The 22,088-nt window shown below is 48.5% G+C and overlaps 6 protein-coding genes across 9 annotated transcripts; 4 read left to right on the top strand and 2 right to left on the bottom strand.

The window, feature by feature from the left end:
* The first annotated feature begins 416 nt into the window (after positions 1-416).
* Positions 417-5,744, top strand: LOC111081088 (slit homolog 3 protein). Of its 3 annotated transcripts, none has more exons than XR_002608582.2 (8): positions 417-1,183; positions 1,520-2,107; positions 2,193-2,415; positions 2,481-2,770; positions 2,845-3,025; positions 3,105-3,244; positions 3,302-3,658; positions 3,870-5,744. XR_002608582.2 is itself a non-coding variant. In XM_022377024.2 (8 exons), the coding sequence occupies exons 2-8, from the start codon at positions 1,714-1,716 to the stop codon at positions 3,885-3,887; spliced, it is 1,425 nt and encodes a 474-aa protein (XP_022232716.2). In that variant the 5' UTR covers positions 417-1,183; positions 1,520-1,713; the 3' UTR covers positions 3,888-5,744. The 3 variants fall into 3 exon arrangements, 2 of the variants coding, with proteins under 2 accessions (XP_022232716.2, XP_022232714.2); XM_022377024.2 differs by having other exon boundaries at positions 3,302-3,480; XM_022377022.2 differs by having other exon boundaries at positions 3,302-5,744.
* LOC111081090 (ornithine decarboxylase 1) lies at positions 5,731-7,341 on the bottom strand. 2 transcript variants are annotated; one of them, XM_022377026.2, is made up of 6 exons: positions 7,031-7,340; positions 6,798-6,955; positions 6,442-6,739; positions 6,131-6,379; positions 6,002-6,070; positions 5,731-5,927 (listed from the first exon to the last, which is right to left on the bottom strand). In XM_022377026.2, the coding sequence occupies exons 1-6, from the start codon at positions 7,301-7,303 to the stop codon at positions 5,787-5,789; spliced, it is 1,188 nt and encodes a 395-aa protein (XP_022232718.2). In that variant the 5' UTR covers positions 7,304-7,340; the 3' UTR covers positions 5,731-5,786. The 2 variants fall into 2 exon arrangements, with proteins under 2 accessions (XP_022232718.2, XP_041450192.1); XM_041594258.1 differs by having other exon boundaries at positions 6,002-6,379; positions 7,031-7,341.
* A 2,327-nt stretch (positions 7,342-9,668) lies between these two features.
* LOC111081093 lies at positions 9,669-11,283 on the top strand. Its single transcript, XM_041594259.1, has 3 exons — positions 9,669-9,830; positions 10,067-10,247; positions 10,358-11,283. Exons 1-3 carry the CDS (start codon positions 9,789-9,791, stop codon positions 11,062-11,064), a joined length of 930 nt encoding a protein of 309 aa, XP_041450193.1. The 5' UTR covers positions 9,669-9,788; the 3' UTR covers positions 11,065-11,283.
* A 2,505-nt stretch (positions 11,284-13,788) lies between these two features.
* Positions 13,789-16,154, top strand: LOC111081091 (hairy/enhancer-of-split related with YRPW motif protein). Its single transcript, XM_022377028.2, has 3 exons — positions 13,789-14,036; positions 14,112-14,326; positions 15,253-16,154. Exons 1-3 carry the CDS (start codon positions 13,819-13,821, stop codon positions 16,152-16,154), a joined length of 1,335 nt encoding a protein of 444 aa, XP_022232720.2. The 5' UTR covers positions 13,789-13,818.
* A 273-nt stretch (positions 16,155-16,427) lies between these two features.
* Positions 16,428-17,695, top strand: LOC111081092 (mitochondrial dicarboxylate carrier). Its single transcript, XM_022377029.2, has 2 exons — positions 16,428-17,106; positions 17,167-17,695. The coding sequence occupies exons 1-2, from the start codon at positions 16,694-16,696 to the stop codon at positions 17,624-17,626; spliced, it is 873 nt and encodes a 290-aa protein (XP_022232721.2). The 5' UTR covers positions 16,428-16,693; the 3' UTR covers positions 17,627-17,695.
* A 2,989-nt stretch (positions 17,696-20,684) lies between these two features.
* Positions 20,685-22,083, bottom strand: LOC111081100 (nucleoporin seh1). Its single transcript, XM_022377041.2, has 4 exons — positions 21,918-22,083; positions 21,419-21,856; positions 21,151-21,359; positions 20,685-21,086 (listed from the first exon to the last, which is right to left on the bottom strand). The coding sequence occupies exons 1-4, from the start codon at positions 22,026-22,028 to the stop codon at positions 20,780-20,782; spliced, it is 1,065 nt and encodes a 354-aa protein (XP_022232733.2). The 5' UTR covers positions 22,029-22,083; the 3' UTR covers positions 20,685-20,779.
* Positions 22,084-22,088: the final 5 nt, after the last annotated feature.

Raw genomic sequence — 22,088 nt, 5'->3', positions numbered from 1 at the left:
TTTAGTGGCGCCACTGTCTATTTTGTGAGGAAGCAAACCTAAAGTGCTCACTTTCCAGCACTGTAATAAAACTTGAGCAGCAGACCCATCTATCGGCCACATTATTCACACACTTGGCTGCAATAAAAGAAGAGGGAAACATCAGTTGGATTTTGAACTCAAACTGATGTGTTTTTATGTTACCGACAAAAAATGGATCGATTTCTAAATCTTATCAACCAACATAACGCTATTCATGGACTTGAAAAAAGCTGTGGCTTTGGTAGGTTTTAATTTGGATCCCAAGAACTAAATATGTAAGCACAAGCACTGTTTAAATTTAGCGAGTGGAGAAGCTCCAAATAAGCTTTGGGAAGCTCTGAAATGAAATCAACCCCCTGAACGGTAAATGGTCCCCCAGTTTTAGTCCTCAGTCCGCAATCGTCGGTTCTGCCAACCAAACGTGCTTCATATTCTAGTAAAATAGACTTCTATTTATTTTCCGAATCTGCTGCTGCTGCTGCTCTTACAATTCAACCCATTCCATTCCAAAGATAATGCAACAGGAATTAAAGTGAAAACACACTCAGCACATGGATTGAATAATCACATCACTGATAGCCCACTGGCTTTTGCTGGCGATCCCTGCTCCGTGTGGTGTTTGCGTGTAACGCAAGTTGAGGAGGATACGACATAGGACATTCAAGGAACAGTTATAGCATCCCCTATAATTTATATGTACGGACTGTTGAATTAGTCAGAAGCAACAATTACAAACAAATACCAATACTCGTGCCTCCGTTATCCTCTTCAGTCGTGTGTGTGTGTGTGTGTGCGTGTGTGTGGCTCTCGCGTTCGGGTGTGTGTCGAGGAGGGAAGAGAAGACAACAAAACGGTTTGGTTTGTGCCATTCAACAACCTCTTTGCGGCAGTATCGATTTTCCGTTACATCGTTATACACACACATTTGACCGAGTTCGCACCCAGCCATTACGCACACGCCCCAAGCCCCTCCTTAAGTTGATGCGCGGCGGCAGCAAGCAGAGGAGGCAACAGACCCAGAGGCAGAGCTAATCTGTTGGCATTTCAACGCGATTCCCCCAAGAGCTGAGCCAGAGCTTAGCGTGAGCGAATTTGTTGCATCTTGGCGGCACTGGAAGCATGTTTCAGTTGGCACTTGTCAGCGGACGGACAAACCATTTAGGTGAGAGCCACCACTTCCACAGCGAGCGTAACCAGGCACCGCAGGCAACAATAGGAGCGATCCCACTGTACGTACACATGTACATATGTATGTACGTACATACGTAAGGCTCAATTGCGGGCAATTTATATTTAATCCACGAATCCACGATTCCACAACCTAAATAAAATCGCGCATTGTGCGCTTAATTTGCGTTTCGCTGTTGTTGTTGCTGCCGCTTTCATTTGGTGCCGTGCCGGATTTCAATGAATGTACCCGTACAAGCACTCACCCACATTCTCCGCTCTCCTCTCTCCCCACTGTCCACTCTCCACCATCGACCATTCTTCTCGACAGGAATACAGCAATAGCCACTGTAAATATCATCATCAGCACCTACTGCAGGCACAGACAGCATCCACAGCATCCACAACATCCACAATATCCACAGCATCTACGGGAAAGTTCAGAGACGGCACCTTGAGAACGGTTTTTTCCTAAGAGAAAGCACAAAAACCGTCATCCAGGTCGACAACGGGATCCACCAGTCGATGTTCATCATGATCCAGTTGAAGCAGCTACAGTTGCACTCCAGCCACGCAGCATTGTTGCTGATGCTGGCGGCGGTGGTGGCCGTGGGCCAGGCGGGGTCCCAGAACACACCTCAGCAGCAGGTGTGCCCGGAGCAGGGCGACATTTCGCCCTGCATCTGCACGGTGAAGAAGAACGGCCTGGACATACTCTGCGAGACAACGGACCTGGCGCACATCACCAAATCGATGGGCACACTCAAGGGCAAAAGTCCCATTATTTTCTACCTAAAGCTACGCCACAACAACTTGCCCAAGCTGCAGGGATTCGTTTTCCTGGCCCTGGACATTCGCCACCTGACCATACACAACAGCAGCCTAGCGGCCATCGAGGAGAATGCCCTCAGCTCGTTGGGTGAGTGCTTCAAAAAGCTACGCACCTGCATTTTATAACCACAGCACCGTACCCTCGTCCCGTCCCGTCCCTCCCTCCATTACAGGCACTGGACTCACACAGCTGGACGTGTCGCTGAATCAAATGAAAACCGTGCCATCGCAGGCGCTGCACAATCTGTACCACCTGTTGATCTTGAACCTGAACCACAACAAAATCACCGTGATCCACAACAACGCCTTCGATGGACTAGGCACATTGGAGATTCTGACGCTCTATGAGAACAAGATCACCCAGATAGACCCCGAGGCGTTTCGCGGACTGGAAGGGTAAGATTATCCATCCCTTCCCTGATTGTGTGTTTCTCTTCATCTAAAGTCTGTGGGTCTTGCAGAAAATTGAAGCGTCTGAATCTGGGTGGTAATGACTTGAGCAGAGTCCCCCAAAAGTCTCTGTCTATATTGGACACGCTGAAGAAGCTAGAGATACAGGAGAACAAGATCCGTATCATCAGTGAAGGTGACTTTGAGGGCTTGGTAAACCTGGACTCCTTGATTCTGGCCCACAACATGATCACAACCGTGCCTGCAAATGTCTTCATCCACCTGACCCAGCTCAACTCTCTGGAATTGGAGGGCAACAAGATCAGCGTTATCGATAAGGATGCGTTCAAGGGCTTGGAGGGTAGGTTCTCCACCACCAGTACCCCTGGAGTCTTCTATATTTTCGAACTTTCGTCCTTTTGTTTCGGTTCTCAGAGAACCTGCAGTATCTGCGCCTGGGAGACAACCAGATCAATGCCATTCCCAGCGAGGCCCTGCGCCCACTACACCGTCTGCGCCACTTGGATTTGCGCAACAACAACATTAATGTCCTGGCCGATGACGCCTTCACCGGATTTGGCGACTCGCTCACGTTCCTCAATCTGCAGAAGAATGAGTAAAGCTGCCGCGTGACAAGACATCCCCGGAATACTCTTACTTATCCGATTCCGATACGTTCTGCATTCCAATTTCAGCATCAAGGTGCTGCCGAGTTTGCTGTTCGAGAACCTCAATTCGCTGGAGACCCTCAATCTGCAGAACAACAAGCTGCAGCGCATTCCGCAGGACATCATGGAACCGGTCATTGATACCCTACGCATCATCGATATTACGGGCAAGTCATGGGCCTCGCACCACCGCAGCGAAGTAAACTAATCTCAAACGATTGTAGATAATCCGCTGAACTGCTCCTGCGAATTGACCTGGTTCCCCAAGCTGCTCGAGGACCTGAAGAACAAGGATGACGAAATGTCGCAGAAGAAGAAGCCGCTGTGCCACATGTCGCTGGACAATCGCGAGTACTTCGTGCAGGCCATGCCCACCGAAAAGATGCACTGCGCCGGCCTCAATGTGAGTCCCTCACCCACGAGCGGCGGTCTGATGCGGATACTGCAAGTGAACATTCTGGCCCAAATTGCCATGTGTAGCGTGGCGTTTCTCATTAGCGTTTAATCGCTTCCGATCCGATCCGATCTGAAGCGTATCGGTCCCTAGTCTAGTTAGGTCCGGAGACCACTTTTCCATTTGGGTCAGTTTCATATCCAGATTCAGATTCAAGCACAGGTGATAGATGTTGATGGGGAGTCCTCACTTGCGGGCTCCCCATTCAATACAGTTCAGTTCAGTTCAATTCGATTCTGAACATAGAAAATCCCACAAAACAAAATACCCATAGATACCATACCTTTTGTATGCCTGCAAACCATTTCTGTGTTGTTGTATTGTATATTTTCTTATAGATTATAGTGAATCCGTGAATTATGCAACTCTGCCAATTATTAGACCCAAAAAGCACGCTTTTCGAACCGTACCGTACCGTAGCGTTCGCTCGTCCAGCAGCCTACCACCCACCACACCAGCAGCAAAACATCACCTCACCAAGAACAGCCAATCCAGAGCGACACGTCCGTGTCTGGTCAGTTCCTCCCACCTTCACCCTGTTGAATTGATGCACCCAACAGACAGACAAGACACCACAGTCCACAGTTGCAACATCTACGACACGAGACACATGCACAGTAGCTCGACAGCGACGCCTTCCCAGCTCGCACACCCCGTGAGGAGTGGAGAGGAGTGGAGAGGAGTGGAGTGGAGTGAAGAGAAAAGAAGAGAAGGGAGTTAGATGATAGAATCTCCTTACATATCATATCGATACGGATAAAGCCTAGACCTAAGTCAGAACTAAAAACATATCAGAATAGAATTTTAAAGCCGAAGAAAGCGAAAATTGTTACGCCCAAGAAGGGACAGGACACTATTGTTACGATTACATTTGAGCATTTGATCATTTGAGCATACGAGCACTATGTACATGTACATGTACATGTTATTGTGTGTTGTGTCGTGTTGTGTACATACTTATCAATGTGTGCATATCTATATTACATATTTATTATGCATAGTTTATCGTCGTTTTGTCGTCGGTGTTGTGAGATACAATCATTATAAGCAAGTTTTCTTCGTTTCCTGTTCCCTGTTTCCTGTTCCCGTCCTGCCCTCCACCTGCACCCGCCCCCAAAGCAGCTAACAAGCAATCTAACCTAGTCGAAATTGTCAAATCTATATCAATATCTACATACATGCACATACATATATGCGTGTATATCTTATTATTACATAGATTTATGTATATGTATATGCAACCCACTTTGGGCGCCGGGCAGGAAAATGTACACAAGGCAAGGCGATCAGGCGATCAGGCGATCAGGCGAAAAGAATGGATACAAAAAACAAAAACAAAATCATTTGCATCAATCACCAAGAACTGATTATGGAATAAGTAGTTTGTACTCTTTATTTGCCAGAAAACATGGGGCAAATTGTAACTGCAAATTGTAACTGCAGTCGACACACTCACCCAACTTCCAACTTCCCAACTTCCAGCTTCCCAAACTCCCTTCCTCGCCCATTCCCTCCCCATACATACACACACATATCGTTATATTGTTATTATCGTGACATATCAAGAGCTCCCCAAGTGCACAGCGCACAGGATGACTCGCACACACCTAAAATATAGGCATTTTATAGAATTTACCTACATTTTAAAAATCATGTGACAAGTTGATATTTATGCGCAGAGAGCGCAGAGCAGAGGAAACCCAACAGAACAAGAGAACAGTGGCAAAGTGTATGCAAAAGTGGAATTTTTGAAATGTTTTTATACACATATATACTTTTATATACACATACACATACACAGACATGCATATGAATTCTGTCTATTCGAACTAAGTTGTAATCTCCATTAGAAGTTAACTATCATTACCATTGACACTGATATTTGAAGGGTTTGCCAGCAGTCGGAGCGGACCCACTCCACATCGGCCAGTCCGTGGCTTCGGTCAGTAGCCACTCTCTGGTGGATGGTGGCCAAGTGGTGCTCCCGACTGGCTACCCACAGAGAACCAGCCTCTGACGAAACGGTTGAAGAAATATTTTCAAGAGAATGCGCTATACCACCAAATCGGGTCAGTATTTTTGGCAGCAGCTGTTCTCTTCAAAATATTTTAGAACCCCACCGGAAATGGGGGCACGAAAGATGCTTTTCATAGGAGGAGCTATGTCTTCTCAGCCGAAATAATAAAGAATCCATGATGGTTACAAATACCAAAAGAAGGGGCAAACGTTTCCTTTATTTCTGTCAGCATTTTTAGTCACATGGCCCGGAAGTACAGGGTTCGTGGCAGCTCGAAGCCATTAAATGGACTGGCAATGGGCACCGTGTAGGCACCCATATTGGAGAAGCCCAGCAGATCGCCTCGGTTCAGGTTGGGCAGCCGCAGATCCTCCGATATCTGAAAAGAATGGATACATTGACAGCTTTAGTAGCCTCAATCAATGGAGGGAGGAGGGAGGAGGGAACGCCTACCTTGTCCAAGGCATCACAACTGGGACCCCAAATCACGGACTTGAATTCGGGCAAGGCCTCGGCTTCATCCTGCAAATAAATTAAGCCAAAGTTGAGCATTGAATGGGCTGGAGTCCGCCGGTTAGCTACCAAATAATGCTCTGCCGTCACCACCTGATGATCGTAGAGAATGCAGTTGAAGGAGCCGTAGACGCCATCATTCAGATAGTACATGATAGTGTCCAGCTTTCCGGCTTCGTTACGCACCTCACGTCTGGCATGGATCTTGCAGACCAGCGTGTAGGCCGCCGCCACAAAGAAGCGTCCCGGCTCGGCAATAATCTGGACGCGATCATCGGGGAAGTGGCGCTGCACTGAGCTGTTGACACTATCCGCAATCTGCAAAGTACTCGTATTAGAACCCATTAATCCAGTGGTTCCGGGGGTCAAGCTGAACCAACCTTCTGGAACTTGTCATCATCGCTGCCGGGAAAGCCGCCACCTATGTCCAGGAGATTCATATCAAAGCCGAGCAGCTCTCCGAACTTGAAGATATTCTTGGCCTTCTTGATGGCCCGATCGTACGCCTCCAGCTCGCTGCAGCCGGAGCCCACGTGGAAACTGGTACCAGTCACATTCATTTCGAGCGCCTTGGCCAACAGCATCAAAGCCGTGGCATCCGCGTCCGCATCGCATCCGAACTTGTCGCCAAGCGGACACTGTGCCTCCTTGGCCTCCGATTTGAAGCGCACAATCAAGCTGCGAGAGAGATCAACCGATAAGAGTGGCGTCGGAGAGCGAGGGAGAGATCACTTACTTGGACTGGGGATAGTGTTTGTGCAGCTTGTAGACCTCAAACTCGTTGTCCACCGTGCCATTGGCCACCCGATGCTGTTGGGCGTACTCGAGGTGGCTGACCGGACGGCAGGGATTGGCGAATATAATCCGCTCTGGCGCTACATCCAATCCCAGAACCTGCAAAGAACGGACAATGGAAATTCCCCCTTTGAGTTAGGTTAGGTAATATTTGTGGATTTTTCTCACTCTCACCAATTTGAGTTCGTTCTTGGAGGCACAGTCGAAGCCGGCGCCGAGTTCCGCCAGCACCTTGACAATAATCGGATCATCATTGCACTTGACGGCATAGTAGGGGGTGATTCGGGGAAGATGCTTCACCCACAGATTATACTTCCGCTCCACACTGGACAGATCGCAGATATTGAGGGCAGCGTCCACGTTCCGCAGATTCGACTGCTCCTCGATGACCCGGCGAATGTTGAGCTTGTGCTCGTAGTATTGGATTTGCTTGACTCCGCTCGACATCTCTGCACGGCTGCCCACTCCAAGTGCGACTGAGATTGAGAACGAGAGAGTGCTTTGACTTAGCTGCTGCGACTTTTAGGTGATAAGAATACTATCAGCATCATCGGACCTCAAACGATTAGGGTCCAAATCCGAACAGACTTGCCAGCCATTTAAGCTGAGCTGGCTGCGGGGGGAACCGAACAATGAGGCTCTAATTAGCAGCAAAGGTCAAGCGATTGTGTCGTCCGTTACAATTCCATGCCACGCAACACACATCCACATCCACATCCACATCCCTTCCTGCCTCGTGCCTCCTGCCTCGTGCGCCTTGTGCCCCTGATATTTGCCAGAATGCGAAATTTACAACCAACAATATTTGGCATCGTAAATAATTTTAATGCCCTCGAACCGCTGGCCGAGCATGTAAAACTAATAAAATGTAAATTTTCAGCATCGATTGCGGCCATGCCATCATCAAGACGTGCATAATTGACACTTGCCCGAGGACACGGACACTCTTCTCTTCGGTCCTTTCCGTGCCGTGTCAAACCCCTCCACACACCCCTAACAAATTCCACGGCAATGACCATAAAAATAGTCGAGTACGTGTCCTGGCAGGAGGAGAGGAGAGGAGAGGGAGCGAGGCGGATGGGCAGGGTAGGATTGCGGTCTGTTCTCCTGACAAATCGAGCGCAACCCCCCCGAGGGCACAGCGAACGGCAATTAAAAATTAAAATCCAACTTTTGTAATCGATATTGGCAATTGCGGCGCGCTCTTCGTTCTGTACTCTGCACTTTCCACTATCCAACCGCCTTTGCCGCAGATGGGTCTATCAATCAATTGTTAATTGGGCAAGCTCATCAATATCTTCCGCCTCTGATGGGCCAACACCCTTTCGGGCTGCAGCCAAAGAATGTCTCTTAAAAAAAAGAAAGCCAAGAGCTGAGAATGACAACTGTCAAAAATCAAAATCCAAAAATATTGAGCGATGACCAAAAAGGGCTATTGTCACGCTCAAGAGCCCGAAGATGGGATTGTGACTGTCCTGTCCTGTTCGGTCGGGTCCTGGCGAGTGCCGAATCATTGCGATTTGATTGCAATTTGCTGCGAGTGTCATCATTCAATTCACACTACATACGAGATTTCATAGATTTCATTTCAGTTTTCAATTCGATTTCAAAATAACCCGAAACCACAGCAATGTTCTGTGTATCCTGCTCCTGTGTCCCCGCGGCAGCAGCCCTCACTTTGAGTGATGTGACAAATCGGCGTAAAGTGCTGGACGAAAGTGTTTCCATTTTCGACAACCAAATAAAAAGCGAACTCGAAGGGAAAAACTGGTTTAGATATTTACACGAAAATGCATTTAAATCATTTGCTTAATTTGCTTGAAATTTACATGCAAATGTCATTAATTAGGACTGACGCTCGGGGCCAGCGTCAGTGCCTTGGGTTTCGTTTCCCATAGCAATTGATTAACCATTTCGACTCCCCGAATTTCCACTTGCTGTGAATGGATCCTTTTTTTCAGTTGCTTCTCTATTCTTTATTTAACCTCTTGAACGGCTGGTCTGTGCGGCTTTTATATGCGGAATTTAATAGTCTACACTTGATTTCATTATCATTTCGGCTAGGGTCAAAGGTTCAGGCAGCTGTGATGTGATTTCAGCGTATTTAAAAGCTGATAAGCCCAACGAAAATTAACTTGTCAAGGAAGCAGAGTTTTAGTATTAAATTGTGAATGAATTGAAAACAGAACGGCCACCAAACACCCAAAATATGATATGTGTATGTAGGTATATATCCTTCCTTTTTGAAATGTCCCAAAAGGCTGCAGGAAGCTCTCTCCGGAAATAGTTTCCTAATAAACTTTCCTCTGAGACTCTCGGCGCCCACAATACTGAAACACGAAGCCACTAATCCGACCGCAGGACCTACCTTTGGCCCAGGAAATTAGTGGGTTAGGGGGGCCCAAACACTTGACCGGCCATTCGAGGGCACTCGGACGAGTAGGAGAATTGTGGGCTGACGGGGCTGGGTTCGGTTTAAGCACCGCTATTACCGCATTAGGCGCCCCAGCTCCCGCCCCAGACCCCCCACTCGAGATTCCGCAATCTGTGCGCTCGCCTGGCCATATTCTGCGGATTATACTGCGCCTGTGCCGACCGCATCGTCGCGTCGCGTCGCGTGGGGGTCGTCTCTCAGCTGGCATTTGCAGTGGCTGCCATGAGTCATGTGGCACACGACCGAGGGAGGGTGTCCTTGCCAGCTCCACCTGCAAGTCGCCGCCACCGCCACCGCCGACGCCGCCAGCGAGGGTTCAGTTCCCATTTCAGTTTCAGTTTCAGTTTTGTTTTGTTAGGCCAAGGTGCTGCAGCAGCCGTCGCAGCCGTCGCGATGAGGCAGGCTCCTGTCAACGTTTAAGCCACAACAATAGCCGCGATAATTGCACAGTTCTGCCTTATTTTTGGAACACAGACGGAGTCAGAGACGGCAAGCAGAATGTCCCATTTGCTGAGGCGCACCAAAAAGTCCTGTCTGAAGGTGAGTGGGCGGTGCGGTGCGGTGAAGACTTGATTGGTGCCTGGCCGAGTGCTGGAGTGGGCAATCGATAAAAAATCGATGCCCCTGAAGGCACTAAAATAAACATTCAACGAACAGGCGGAACAGGAAGCAACGAACCTCCGCCGGGGGGCAACCCCCGTGCATATAGTTTCTTATTCATACGACGCGTTGGCCGCTCACTTTTAACGATTTATTTTTAACGATTTGCCTTACAGTTGCTGCGCAGGATATCAACTTCAAGGCAACTCTTTGTGCAGCGCCTGGACGAGGAGGATGGCGACGAGGAGGAGGAGCAGATGGAGCAGCCCGATGGGGAGGCGTATCTGCAGAAGGATGTGAACAGCAATTGCCACACGGCGGAGGCCATCTACGAAGAGCTGCAGCTGACTGAGTGCAGTCCCAAGCCAGACCAACACCAACACCAACACCACCACCAGCAACTCCAAACGCAACCACAAACCGTCCAACACTTTGAGTATGCCAGCGAGGCGGCAGAGGAGGAGAAGGAGAAGCAGCCCAGCCGCAGCTTCACTATCCAGAGGCAAAGCTAGACCTGAGGAGCAGGTACTTGCTTAGTTCGAGCAACTATGAAGTGCTCGAGTCCACCCCCGTAACAGACTCCGGCATTGAGTTCGAGCGCGTGCCCTACAGGGCCAATGTGCGCTATCTGCGCCACACTCCGTCCAACTCCAGCCTGGATCTGCATCTGCAGGTGGAGGATCAACAGAAGCAGCAGTCACAGCAGTCACAGCAGTCACAGCAGTCACAGCAGCTGCAACCAAAACAGAAGCCACAACCAATGCAGACTGCAGCCAGATTCCATCCGTGCAGCATCAGTCTGGGATCGAAGTTCGAGGGCAACTACCACAACGTGGTGATCATGGAGCCGCCGCACGACGACTATCCCATCGTCAAGTGGGACATCAATGGCAACTCAATGGACGATGAGAGCATGGATCGTTGGCAGCTGTCCACCCACTGGGATGACTTTGATAGTCGGTGGCGCAGGGCGGCGACCGGTCCCTCCCACTTCCGATCCCGATCCCAGTCACAGTCGCAGTCACAGAGGTCGAGCCACCAGTCGAGCTCCTGCACTTTGGAGACGTGGATCGATGAGGCGGAGCCGCTTAGCCTGGGGCCCTTCGTCGACGAGCAGCAGAAGCCCCAACAAACCACAGGAACACACAGTAATCTTTGCCTTAAGAGCTTCTAAATTCGGTATTCGGTGGCCTCTGACTTTGACCTCCGCCCGAATGAAATTATATGTAACCAGATATGTGAGAAGGTACTTACTATATGTAGTAGATATGTACATGTGTATGAGTATATTGTTGTATGTATATGATAGACCGCAATTTTCATTATAGAAAGTTGTTGCTACAAATCCATTAAAATAAAGTGTTTGCGACGCTCCTTTGGCTCCATACCTTGAATGCACTTCAAACAATTTGTCTCTCGTACCGGGGGAGTATCCCAGTGCACTCTCTCTCTCTCTCGGTCTGTCTCTGTCTGTCTCTCTATGAAGCGGACGGCGCACGACCTGCACGTGCTGAACATGCGTGAGAATCCCCGGACCTTTGGCTTTCCCACGAGCCACGAGCCACGAGCCACGGCTGCGATTTTGGGCCCGTCGGTGGTGCAAGTTCAACTTGCTGTTGCTGTTGCTGTTGCTGCTATCCATTCACTTGATTAGGGGTGGGTTCCGTTCTCAGTTCACAGTTCACAGTTTCATAGTTGCCGCCGCTTAGAGATTGTCCCACGCTGGCCCTGGCCCTGGCATTGGCCATTAAACATTTTTCACTTTACTTTTTGTTACATTTGAAACCTGAGCGACAGCATGCCGAATCAAATTAAAAGCACTTTTTTATTATTTTCCATTCTCAATTCATTTCGAAATTGATATGAGCTCAAGCATTAATATCAAGCATACGCCACGGAAACGAGCAGAGTTTTGGGGCATCGCAACGGAATTGGTCAGATTTGGAAGGGGAATTGCTTGCTGCCGAGGACTCTGTGGGGAAGGGAAAGGAATGCAATCGAAACCGAGACGGTGGGCAGACTGTTTACATTAATTTCTTAATTTTAAAGAGTTTCCTATGCCGATTACATTGCCAGACAAATTATTTCTTCAAGGGTATGCCGAGAGCTGGAATACGTTTAGATCCACAGGATCCTTGCCGCAGTTGGAACTCGTGACAGCCGTTTGTTCATACGCAAGTCTGAATATTTAGCTGGATATTATTAGCATTGTGATATACTTCAAATTAGTAAAGGGAAGCCAACAAAATGGCACACTGTCTACAAAAAGCATTTGACAACATTTTCATGAATGAGCTAGACTCATAACACAGTCGAACAGTCGAACAGTCGAAAAAGTCAAGTGTGAGTTCAATTCATATCAAATGATTTGTATGAATAACACAGGAAAGTCAGAGGGACTACGCTGCTACTGTCATTCCATCCTAAAGCTACAAACAAGAGTCAATATTGCTGGCTGAACTGCTAGTGTGAAAACATACTACATACTAAGTTATCACTGTAGGAGTAACGATATAGCTACTACATACATATATTAATATGTTTGAGCTCTCCTTATAATGTTTTTATCATTTTTCCCTCTAAAGATTGCTTGGTGGAATATGAAATGGAGTTCATTTAATGAGCCAATTTTATTGGGAATTAATGCTACCAAAGAAGTAAAGAAATAATTATAATTATCAATTATGTATTTTGGATATCGGCACTGCAGATGCCGAGTGAAAATTACGATAGTCACAGAATTGCGGGTCTTGAATTAAATAAATATAATTTGGGGGCTAATTGCTAATTATATTATTATAATTATATATTATTATATATTATAAGCATGCCAAAACCAACCTGTTATGTCGCTGCATAGCACAAAAACACTGTTGCTCGAGCTTTACTTTCCTTGGGTGCCTAACAATTAACAGGGAAGTGTATCGATTTCATCTGAGGCTGAAGGTCAGCACACCGCCTCCGGGCACCTGCCCACGCAGGGCGGATGGGATGCGGCTCCCGTAACCTTGAGGCAACACTGACCTAGAAATGTGGGCCAGACACGGGACGTGCGTTCGTATGCAGATAAAGGTCAACGACGGCCGTTGCACTTGTTGGGGCACGGCGCCAGGGCCATGGCCACACGACCGGCCGCTGTTCGGGTCGCGTGCTCCAGTTCCAGCCATTCCATGGGCCAGCAGCGGCAGGAGCGGAGCAAGTGGCAGCACAACACAAGTCAGTCGACGGACGGACGGACAGACAGACGCCCACGGCGATGTCGTGATGCTGGTGCTGATACCGATGCTGATGCTGATGCTGATGCCATCGACATTGATGACAGGCGGATGCGATTGCGTCCGTCCGTATACACAGGGATTGCTCTTTTGGCCGGCATTCATTCATTCATCCATCCTTCCATTCCTCTCGCACACTAAGTCCGTGCTGCTCACGCCAAGGCCGTCTCGTCTTGTCTCTCTCTCTCTCTCTCTCTGTCTCTCCCTCTCTGTCTCGCTGGCAGTTCGCCCTTGTTCATTTGTTGGTCTCTCTGGCCTTGCAGCGATCATCGCGGACTATTACCTACCCCCAGCCTGAACGTCGAGAGTCCTGGAGAGCGGCGGCACGCGTTGCCAGGGGGTGGTTGCTGCTGCATCTTATTGGGCGGCTGCCGGCGGCGTTAGAAAGGGGTTGAGCGGCGGCAGCGACGACGGGCAGGTCGTCCGTTAGTCGTGTGCTGCAAAATCAGTCGAACGCCGTTCGCGCACACGATAAGTCACGTGCTCAAGCCAGCTCCGCTCCGCTCTGCTCTGCTCTGCTCTGCTCTTCGGTTCCGAGTCCAAGTCCAAGTCCAGTGCCGCAGTAGAGAGAATCTCAAGTGATAAGACAATCGCCCAGTGCTCCCAGTCAAGTGTCCAGCAGCAGTGTGCAGCAGGATCAACAAAGGACAAAGATGGACCACAACATGCACGTGAATGCGCCACTCCACCATTGGGGCTATGCGGCAGGTCCCGCTGTGGCCTTGCCAGCCACCATAGCCACCAGCACGCCCCAGAGCCACTGGGTGCAGCCGCCGCAGAGCCATCACAGCCACGGCCACAACAGTCTGAAGCGGGCGCTCTCCGAGAGCGACTGCGACGACCTCTACTCGGAGGAGTCCTCCAAAGAACAGTGCGTATGCGTAATCTACACAAATATTCAGTGGGCTCTTCCTATTAACATTTCGCTCATTTCTTCCGCTTGCAGAATCTCTCCCAGTCAGCCGGGTAGCTGCCAGCTCATGAGCCGCAAGAAGCGTCGCGGAGTCATCGAGAAGAAGCGGCGTGACCGCATCAACTCCTCGCTCACCGAACTGAAGCGTCTGGTGCCCTCCGCCTACGAGAAGCAGGGATCCGCCAAGCTGGAGAAGGCCGAAATCCTCCAGCTCACGGTGGAGCATCTCAAGAATTTGCAGTCGAAAAGTAAGTTTCAATTTCTTTTATTACAGAATTTTTGGGGGCACAAAAAGAGATTTTGGGAAGGAAAATTATACGAAATTCCTCATCAAAAATGGATTACAATTTCAGTTTGCGAAGGTTCGATATAACTCGATATTCATGATTAATGAATCCCTTTAGTCGATTAGCCAATTTTCAAGATACAACGTCTTTAGAGATCAAGAAAGGGTTATCTTCACGTATGCTTAGATTTAGAGGGTAAAGCTAATATGGAATTTTATTTGAATCCTTTTGTTATTATTTAGAAATTTGTACGCAAAGCCAAAAAAAATAGAGAAAGAAAAAGCCTTACAATTTCGCATACAGAGTTCTGGGCAGCAGTTTCAAGTTCCTATCGAATTGAATAGTTCCAAAAAAACTACAACTAAAATATGAGGAAGCAGTTTTGCATCCCACAGCGTACGCTAGGGATCTCAGCACTTTTGGGAGGCATTTAAAACACTAAACTGGGATAAATATTACACAAATTATTAGAAATCTCTGTAAGCAAAGGCAACCTGTTGTTCCCATAAACAGGAGGGAGGATTAGGGTGCGGGCATTATGGGAAAAACGCAGAGACAATAGCCGTGAGCCGCACCGCCCAAGTGAATCTCGAATCTCGGGGCTTCCCACGCTGCTCATTGCCCGCCTACCACTCGCTTTTTATACCCAAAAGCGGGCGAACAGGGCGCTTCCACCCCTGGGCCAAACATTGGCATTAGCAGTGCCACCCCCTGCCTCTGCCCTGCACAGTCCCTGCCACTGTGGCTTGTCCCATCCCGAACAAGGACATGGGGGTGGTTGTTTAGGCAGTCGCGTGGGAACAACTATTTTAATTGTTTGCCCTGGTCTCTGGCGATAGATTAGACAGCTTATTGACTTTCGCCTCCGCCTCCTCTTCTTGTTGCAGCATTGGACTCGCTCAGCTATGACCCGCAGCGCGTGGCCATGGACTATCACATCATCGGGTTCCGGGAGTGCGCCGCCGAGGTGGCCCGCTACTTGGTGACCATCGAGGGCATGGACATCCAGGATCCGCTGCGCCTGCGCCTCATGTCCCACCTGCAGTACTTTGTGCAGCAGCGGGAGCTCTCGGCCAAGAGCTGTGCCAGTCCCAGTGGCTGGTCCGCCTCTGCTGCAAGTGCCGCTGGCTACCAGCCGACCGGCAGCTGTGCGGCCACTCCCTACCAGACATATGCCGCCGCTGGAAATCCTGGAGGTGCCTATGTCGCCAGCTCATCTCTGCACAGTTACCCAACGTTGAGTGCATCGCCCTCGCAGCAGCAACCACAGCAGCAGCAACAACAGCAGCAGCAGCAGCAGCAGCAACATGGTGGACGGACCAGCGTGTCCAGGACGAGTGGATCGGGTGGTGTCATTGAGGCTCTGCCACCACATGAGCTGCACTCCGACAGCAGCAGCCAGCAACAGCAGCAACAACAACAACAGCAGCAGCAGCAGCAGCAGCAGCAACAGCAACAACAACAGGTGCAACATCAACAGCAACCTGCCACCCATGTCCGGACCCAGACAACGCCTCAGCCGCCCCAGCAACAGCAGCAACAGCAGCAGCAGCAGCAACACTACACACACGATCACACGGTTGTCCATCCGGAGCAACAGATTCCCACCTACATCGATCTGACCAACAGCCACCGACCTCCAGCCAGCGGCGAGAGTCTCAGCTACAGCACAGCTCCTCAGTATCCGGTGAGCGGGGGGCAGGACTACAACAACGCCAGCGTCCTGCAATATGCCACGCCCAACGGCGCCAAGCCCTACCGACCCTGGGGAGCCGAGATGGCCTATTGAATGTCCTAGTGGAATGGTGAACAGAAAGGAAACAGAAACAGAAACAGGATCAGCAAATGGAAATGGAAATCCCAAAACAGAGTCTAGTCAGGCCCCAGTGTGATAGTCGTAAGTTTGGCCTCCTCCCGGAGATCCCAGTGAGATCATCTCGTTGGGATCGTATACAGCAACAGAGGCACCTAAGCAACCTAATCTAAGCAACCATCTATCATCCAGAATTAAGATCTATGAACCTTTTGTGAAACTATTGTAAATAAAGGCATTTGTTTAATAAGAAAAATGGAGCAGTGGAAACGCCTTTGGCAGAAGGAACGAGAGGATTCTAAAAATATATAAGAGTACAATTTCATGCCATCTAATTCCGTTCTGTATATCCTTGAAGTTTACGGGGCACACAAATTTCCCCTCACCAGCTGAGGCGGCCTGGAGAGAGACGGAATCCAAAATCCAAAATCCAGATTTGTAGTATTTTTGTACTATGTGGAAATCGGTAGACGGATGCCACATAACGCAATAAATAGTTGAGAATCCACCGATCCATGTCAGATATCGACAAGCAGCGTCTGCCGCGATGGTGGTCGGGCGGAGTCTGCTCCGCCATTGCAGTGACAACCACGCATCCGCTGGATCTGGTTAAGGTGCAGCTGCAGACGCAGGCGCAGGGCGATCAGGTGTCGGTTGGCCGGGTCATATCGAACATCTACAAGCGGGGCGGCTTCACGGGCTTCTACAACGGCATCTCTGCCTCCTGGTTCCGACAGCTAACCTACACGACGGCCCGCTTCGCCCTCTATGAGTACGGCAAGAAGTTCGTGGACGCGAGCAATGTCGTTGCCAAGGTGCAGCTTGCGATTTTTGCCGGGATATTGGGCGGAATTGTGGGTGTCCCGGGAGATGTGGTCACTGTTAGGCTTCAGAACGACAGCAAGATGCCGCCGGAGAAGAGGCGAAAGTGAGTAGTGGAGAGATTGGGGATATTTAAATGTATCCAAACGTATCCAAACTTCCCCAGCTACAAGCACGTCTTCGATGGCCTGTACCGCATACAGAAGGAGGAGGGCGTCAAGAGTCTCTTTCGGGGCGCCGTGCCCGCTGTGACCCGAGCCGTGGTCCTGACAATCGGCACTAACGCGACCTACGATCAGGTGAAGCAGATAATCCAGGGCACCTTCGGCACAGAGGAGGGTCTGCCCCTGCACTTTCTCACCTCCACGATAGCCGGCTGCATTGGCACCATCATGACACAGCCCATCGACGTGATCAAGACCAGATACATGAATGCCAAGCCGGGCGAGTACTCCGGCCTTGGTGCGGTGGTCCTTAGCATCTTCAAGCAGTCGCCGTTGGCATTCTACAAGGGCTTTATTCCGGCCCTGTTGCGAGTGAGTCCCAACACGATAATCACCTTCATGCTGTACGAGCAGGCGCGTCTGCGCTTTGGCTACCTTCCGCCGAACGCCAAAAAGGAATAGAATCGATCATCCAGGGCCTCCCATTTCGACATGTAACTCAAATTTTAAGTAAACCGAAACCCCTGTCGTATTGTTGCGTATCCATTGGCCTGGAAGTAATCCCCTCATGCCGTAATCGCGACTAATAAGCTGCCACTGACCGTTGGTCAGCAGCAGCAGCCGCAGCAGCAGCAGCAACGATGGGGGTCAACGGCAGTCCTGCGTGTTCATATGGAAATGCTGTTTATGGTTTATGAAATTTGCATAAGCACAGGGATACGCGTACGAGTATACCCCCATTCATATACCTGCCTGTGTGTGTGTTATGTGTGTGACAAGCGCTAACTAAAAACAGAGAACGAGAAAACCCAATCCAAATGAGTTAGTTAAGCCGGCTGCACGTTCGCCGCTTGTAATTAGGAAACAGAGGCCACAAGGTGCAAAGGGTCGAATCGAACCGAACCGAACCAAACCCTCACCGAAACCCCGGGAACCACAGAAAAAACAAGAATTTTCAAAACTGGAAACCAAAAGGGCTCAAGATTTTGTCACCACTGAACAACACGTGTGTTTTCGTATATATTTTTATATTTATATTCATTCTTTTACGTTCTTTAATGAGTGAAATTTTAAAATTAAAGATCATTATTGTTCCTACTAAATATATTTTATTTATTAATTATAAGCTTTATTTACAGTTTGTTGCTACACTGATAGAAAAAAGGCATAATAAAAATAGCTACACTCGTATTTGAATTTAATATGTGATTTTTAAATACAAACATAGTTAAATTAAAAAGAATTCACTTTGGTTCAAATATAAATTTATTAAAAAGGCTTTTTAATACGTTCATATTCAATCTAGATACAAAACACTTTAAAATAACTATAACATATTAAATTAGCAGTGAAATATGTTTCATATTCATATTGAATATTAATTTGAACATTTTTATTTTGAAATCAAATGGAAAAACTCTAAATATTCCATATTGAATGAAATTTCTTATTTAACCAATTCACACCATAAAGAAATGAAATGTGGTCCGCTAGGCAAAATAATAAATAATTAATTTAAACATAAAACATATTCAATTTAAATATGAAATATTTTTAAATTAAATATGAAAAATATTAGATTGCATTAAATTCAAATAATTTCATATTTATATCAAAGTATAAGTGAAAATTTTCAATTTTAATACAAAAACTCTTGGATGAAAATCAATGTAATAAATATTAAAATCTAAGTGAAAATATTAAAATTGATAACCTATACATATGTATCTTTTGATCAACTTGATAAATATGTGAACCTGGAATTCCGTATATCAAATCCAATTTCAAACTAATGATATGCCAGATATATCCGTAATTTCCTTTTCCACACTCGAAATGCACTTGAATCCCGAAATTACATTTGCAACCGAGCAACCATAATTGCTCTCAATTCTATGGGAATATTCGGATTTCCAGCAACCCCTAAACAGCCACGGATAACTGTTTTTTTGTATTGCAGCCTACGAAGAAACAATCTTTTGCGCATTAATTTATTTTTGCCAGCTAAACACATATAAAATAAATATTGTCAATACTCGCACGACACGACCGAGTGAGAGACCTCTGAGCTTTGACTTCCCACGCCGGTCGGTCGCTCGGTCGCTCGGTCTACGAATCCACCACCACCACCCCGTGCGGAGAGCAAGTCCCGTATTGGAATCGTAGTCGAGGGTGGGCCGCCGAGGCCGGTCCGTACCGAAGATCGGCGTCAACACCATCAGCATAATACACACGTCACAACTTCCAATTAGAGACAATCATTCGGATACAGGACAGCCGGGGGTGGGGTAGCATACCATGGGGTGGTTCTACGAGTACTGTCCTCGGCAGTGGCTACAAAACCAAAAGAGCGCTACGAAGTGGGTTTCATTCCTTGGATTACGTTCGGGCTAGAAGCACACTCATAGGACAGGAGCAGAGACAACCAGCAGAACCTGCCGCGGGGTGGATATTCGAGGAGTGCTTGGTGTAGTTTTCATTGTGTGAATGGATGTCATAAATAGTCAAATGATTTCGTTTTTATTGCGGTGCGAGTCAATTAAGTGGAATAGTTTTCATATATTTCTGAATGGTTTTTCGTGTTAAAGGTGTCGGAAATATCCATAAAAGCTGGCCACTTGCTGGGATTACTTAATTTATGCACATGTGCAAGTTGAAAAGGATTTCATGTGCGCGCGTAATGGTTCATTGATTTGAGACTTGGGGAATGGGGAATCGGCGATTATGTAGATCATTTCACTTGTGTGGGGTTGATTAATCGAACCAAAATATGCGCCAATATAGCAACTCAATTTGAATTAAATAAATGAACTTGAAATATGTTTGTTTTCCTTTTCTCTATTTCTCCCCGCCCCTGGTGCATTCTACCTATCCATCTTTTCCAACCCAAAAATAGCCCAGCGAGCCGTTAGCACATCAGTTCCAAGGCCACACTAATACGAGGTGACGCTTGGTCGCAGAGTGCTCTCATAATTTTGAATTCAATTTTGATTTTATTTTATGTTTTTCCATTCCATCCGTTCCAGCAAAGGTTTTTTTGGATAAAGGTGTGGCATTCCAGCAAAATCGTTTGACAACATAATTTCTGCAGTTTGTACGGCCACACTGATTCTATATCCTTCAGAAATATTTATTAAAAGTAGTGGCCTCACCTTCTCACGAATACACCTTGTATCAGATCTGCCTCTTGCGCTGCGCGAATTTCGTTTATTATTTTGTGAGTTGAGTGAACAAATTTGATTTGAGCTGCTTCTGTTTTTGTGAACTTGTCACAAAATCAATAAACGAATTGTTTCAGTTTGGCCGGGAACACGTTCATGCCACAGCCATGCAGCTGCTGCACGCGATCCGCACGTTTCTGTGATGTAATCCGAGATAACCGAGAAATGTGATCGGGAAACATGTTGGCCAGGACGCTCTTGATTCGCTGCTGCAGCGGACGCTGCATCAGAATGGCCGCTCCACACGTGAAGCGTAAGTGGGATGGGATCCGCCCAATCAGCAACAAAGGGGAATGGAATCCACTCTCAGATATTTTATTTAATTCGGAACTTAAGCAATCTACTACAACATTCATCGCTACTAAACATTAGTGGGCCTGTGCGGGTAGGTCCATCAGTGCCACGGCACCTGGTTGCCAATGGTGCCCTTCTTGTAGAACTTGGCCGTGGCCGAGGCGGTGGCGGCCAGCGTGGGGGTTGGCGGAGCCGGCTCGTAAGTGGGTCCACCGCCCTCGGCCTTCAGGACAGCGGCACACCTCCACTGCTTGTTGTAGTTCATGCGCCAGAGCCGCACACAGCCGTCGTCACCGGTGGAGATCAGCATGGTGGCCAGCATGTTCCAGCAGACACGCCACACGGGGCAGTTGTGGTCGCTAAACTTTACCGTCTGGATGTCCAACTTGGTGGTGCCCGTGGAATCTCTAAAGCGATGAAAAATGATTAACTTTAGGGCAGCTCCAAGAGTACAATCTCCCCCGTTCTTACGTGACGCCGCGAAGATTCACAATATAAAGATCCTTGCTGGCCACGGCCAGCATGTGGAAGGTCCGTCCGGCATTCGGGGCAAAGGCCACATCCGTGACGGGATCCGTGATGTCGTTTACAGTGTCAATCTTCACACATTTGCGGGCATTGTCGCTGTAGGCAAAGAGGAACACCTTACCCGTGGGCGTGGCGGAGTCGTCGCTGCCAGCCTGCAAGGGAGAGGACGTACGAGGTTAAGAGATCCTGGTGCCGAGTCATGTACACTTACCGCCAGCAGTTGGGTGACCATGTAGGTGGACGTGTTCCAGGACAGACAGCTCAGCGGCAGCTTGTTGGCTATCTCATGCTGCACCGGCCACTGGGAGAGGTTCATGATATCGGGAGCTTCGTAGATGCGTATGATGCCATCCGCCGACGCGGTGGCCAGCAGTAGGCCCAGATATTTTGGGGCAAATTCCACATCCGTGACGCTGGTCCGCGAATCGACGAGCGTCGTGCGGCGCACCCATCGCCGAGTCGGCGTGTTCGTGGTGGAGACTTTCTCGCCGATCACCTCTTCCCACACGGAGGCCGTGCGGTCGAAGGAGCAGGTGGCCACGACCTGCCCGAACTCCGGATGGGCCCACGACACGCGCCATATGGAGCCCGAGTGCGCCTTCCAGCTGCTCGTCACACTCCACTTGCCCTGCGCATCCTCGTCCCAGATCTGCAAAAATTAAGATGCTAGTCGTAAATTCGTTTGTTTACCCCGCCGGTAGACTACCCACCTTTACTGTCTGATCGCTGGAGCAGGTGGCCATGCGGCGGCCGTAATAGTCGAACACCACGTCGTGAATGACATCCTTGTGGTCGGCAATAATGGGCTCCACATCGAACATATTTCTTTCGTTGGATTTGTTTGTAAGAGGCGTCGCCAAATGTTTATAAAATACACGCGC

This window comes from Drosophila obscura, unplaced genomic scaffold (assembly GCF_018151105.1).
Source record: "Drosophila obscura isolate BZ-5 IFL unplaced genomic scaffold, ASM1815110v1 contig_25, whole genome shotgun sequence".
NCBI lineage: Eukaryota > Metazoa > Arthropoda > Insecta > Diptera > Drosophilidae > Drosophila > Drosophila obscura.
The sequence above is the reverse complement of the archived record's forward strand: the minus strand, read 5'-3'. Positions and strand labels throughout refer to the sequence as shown.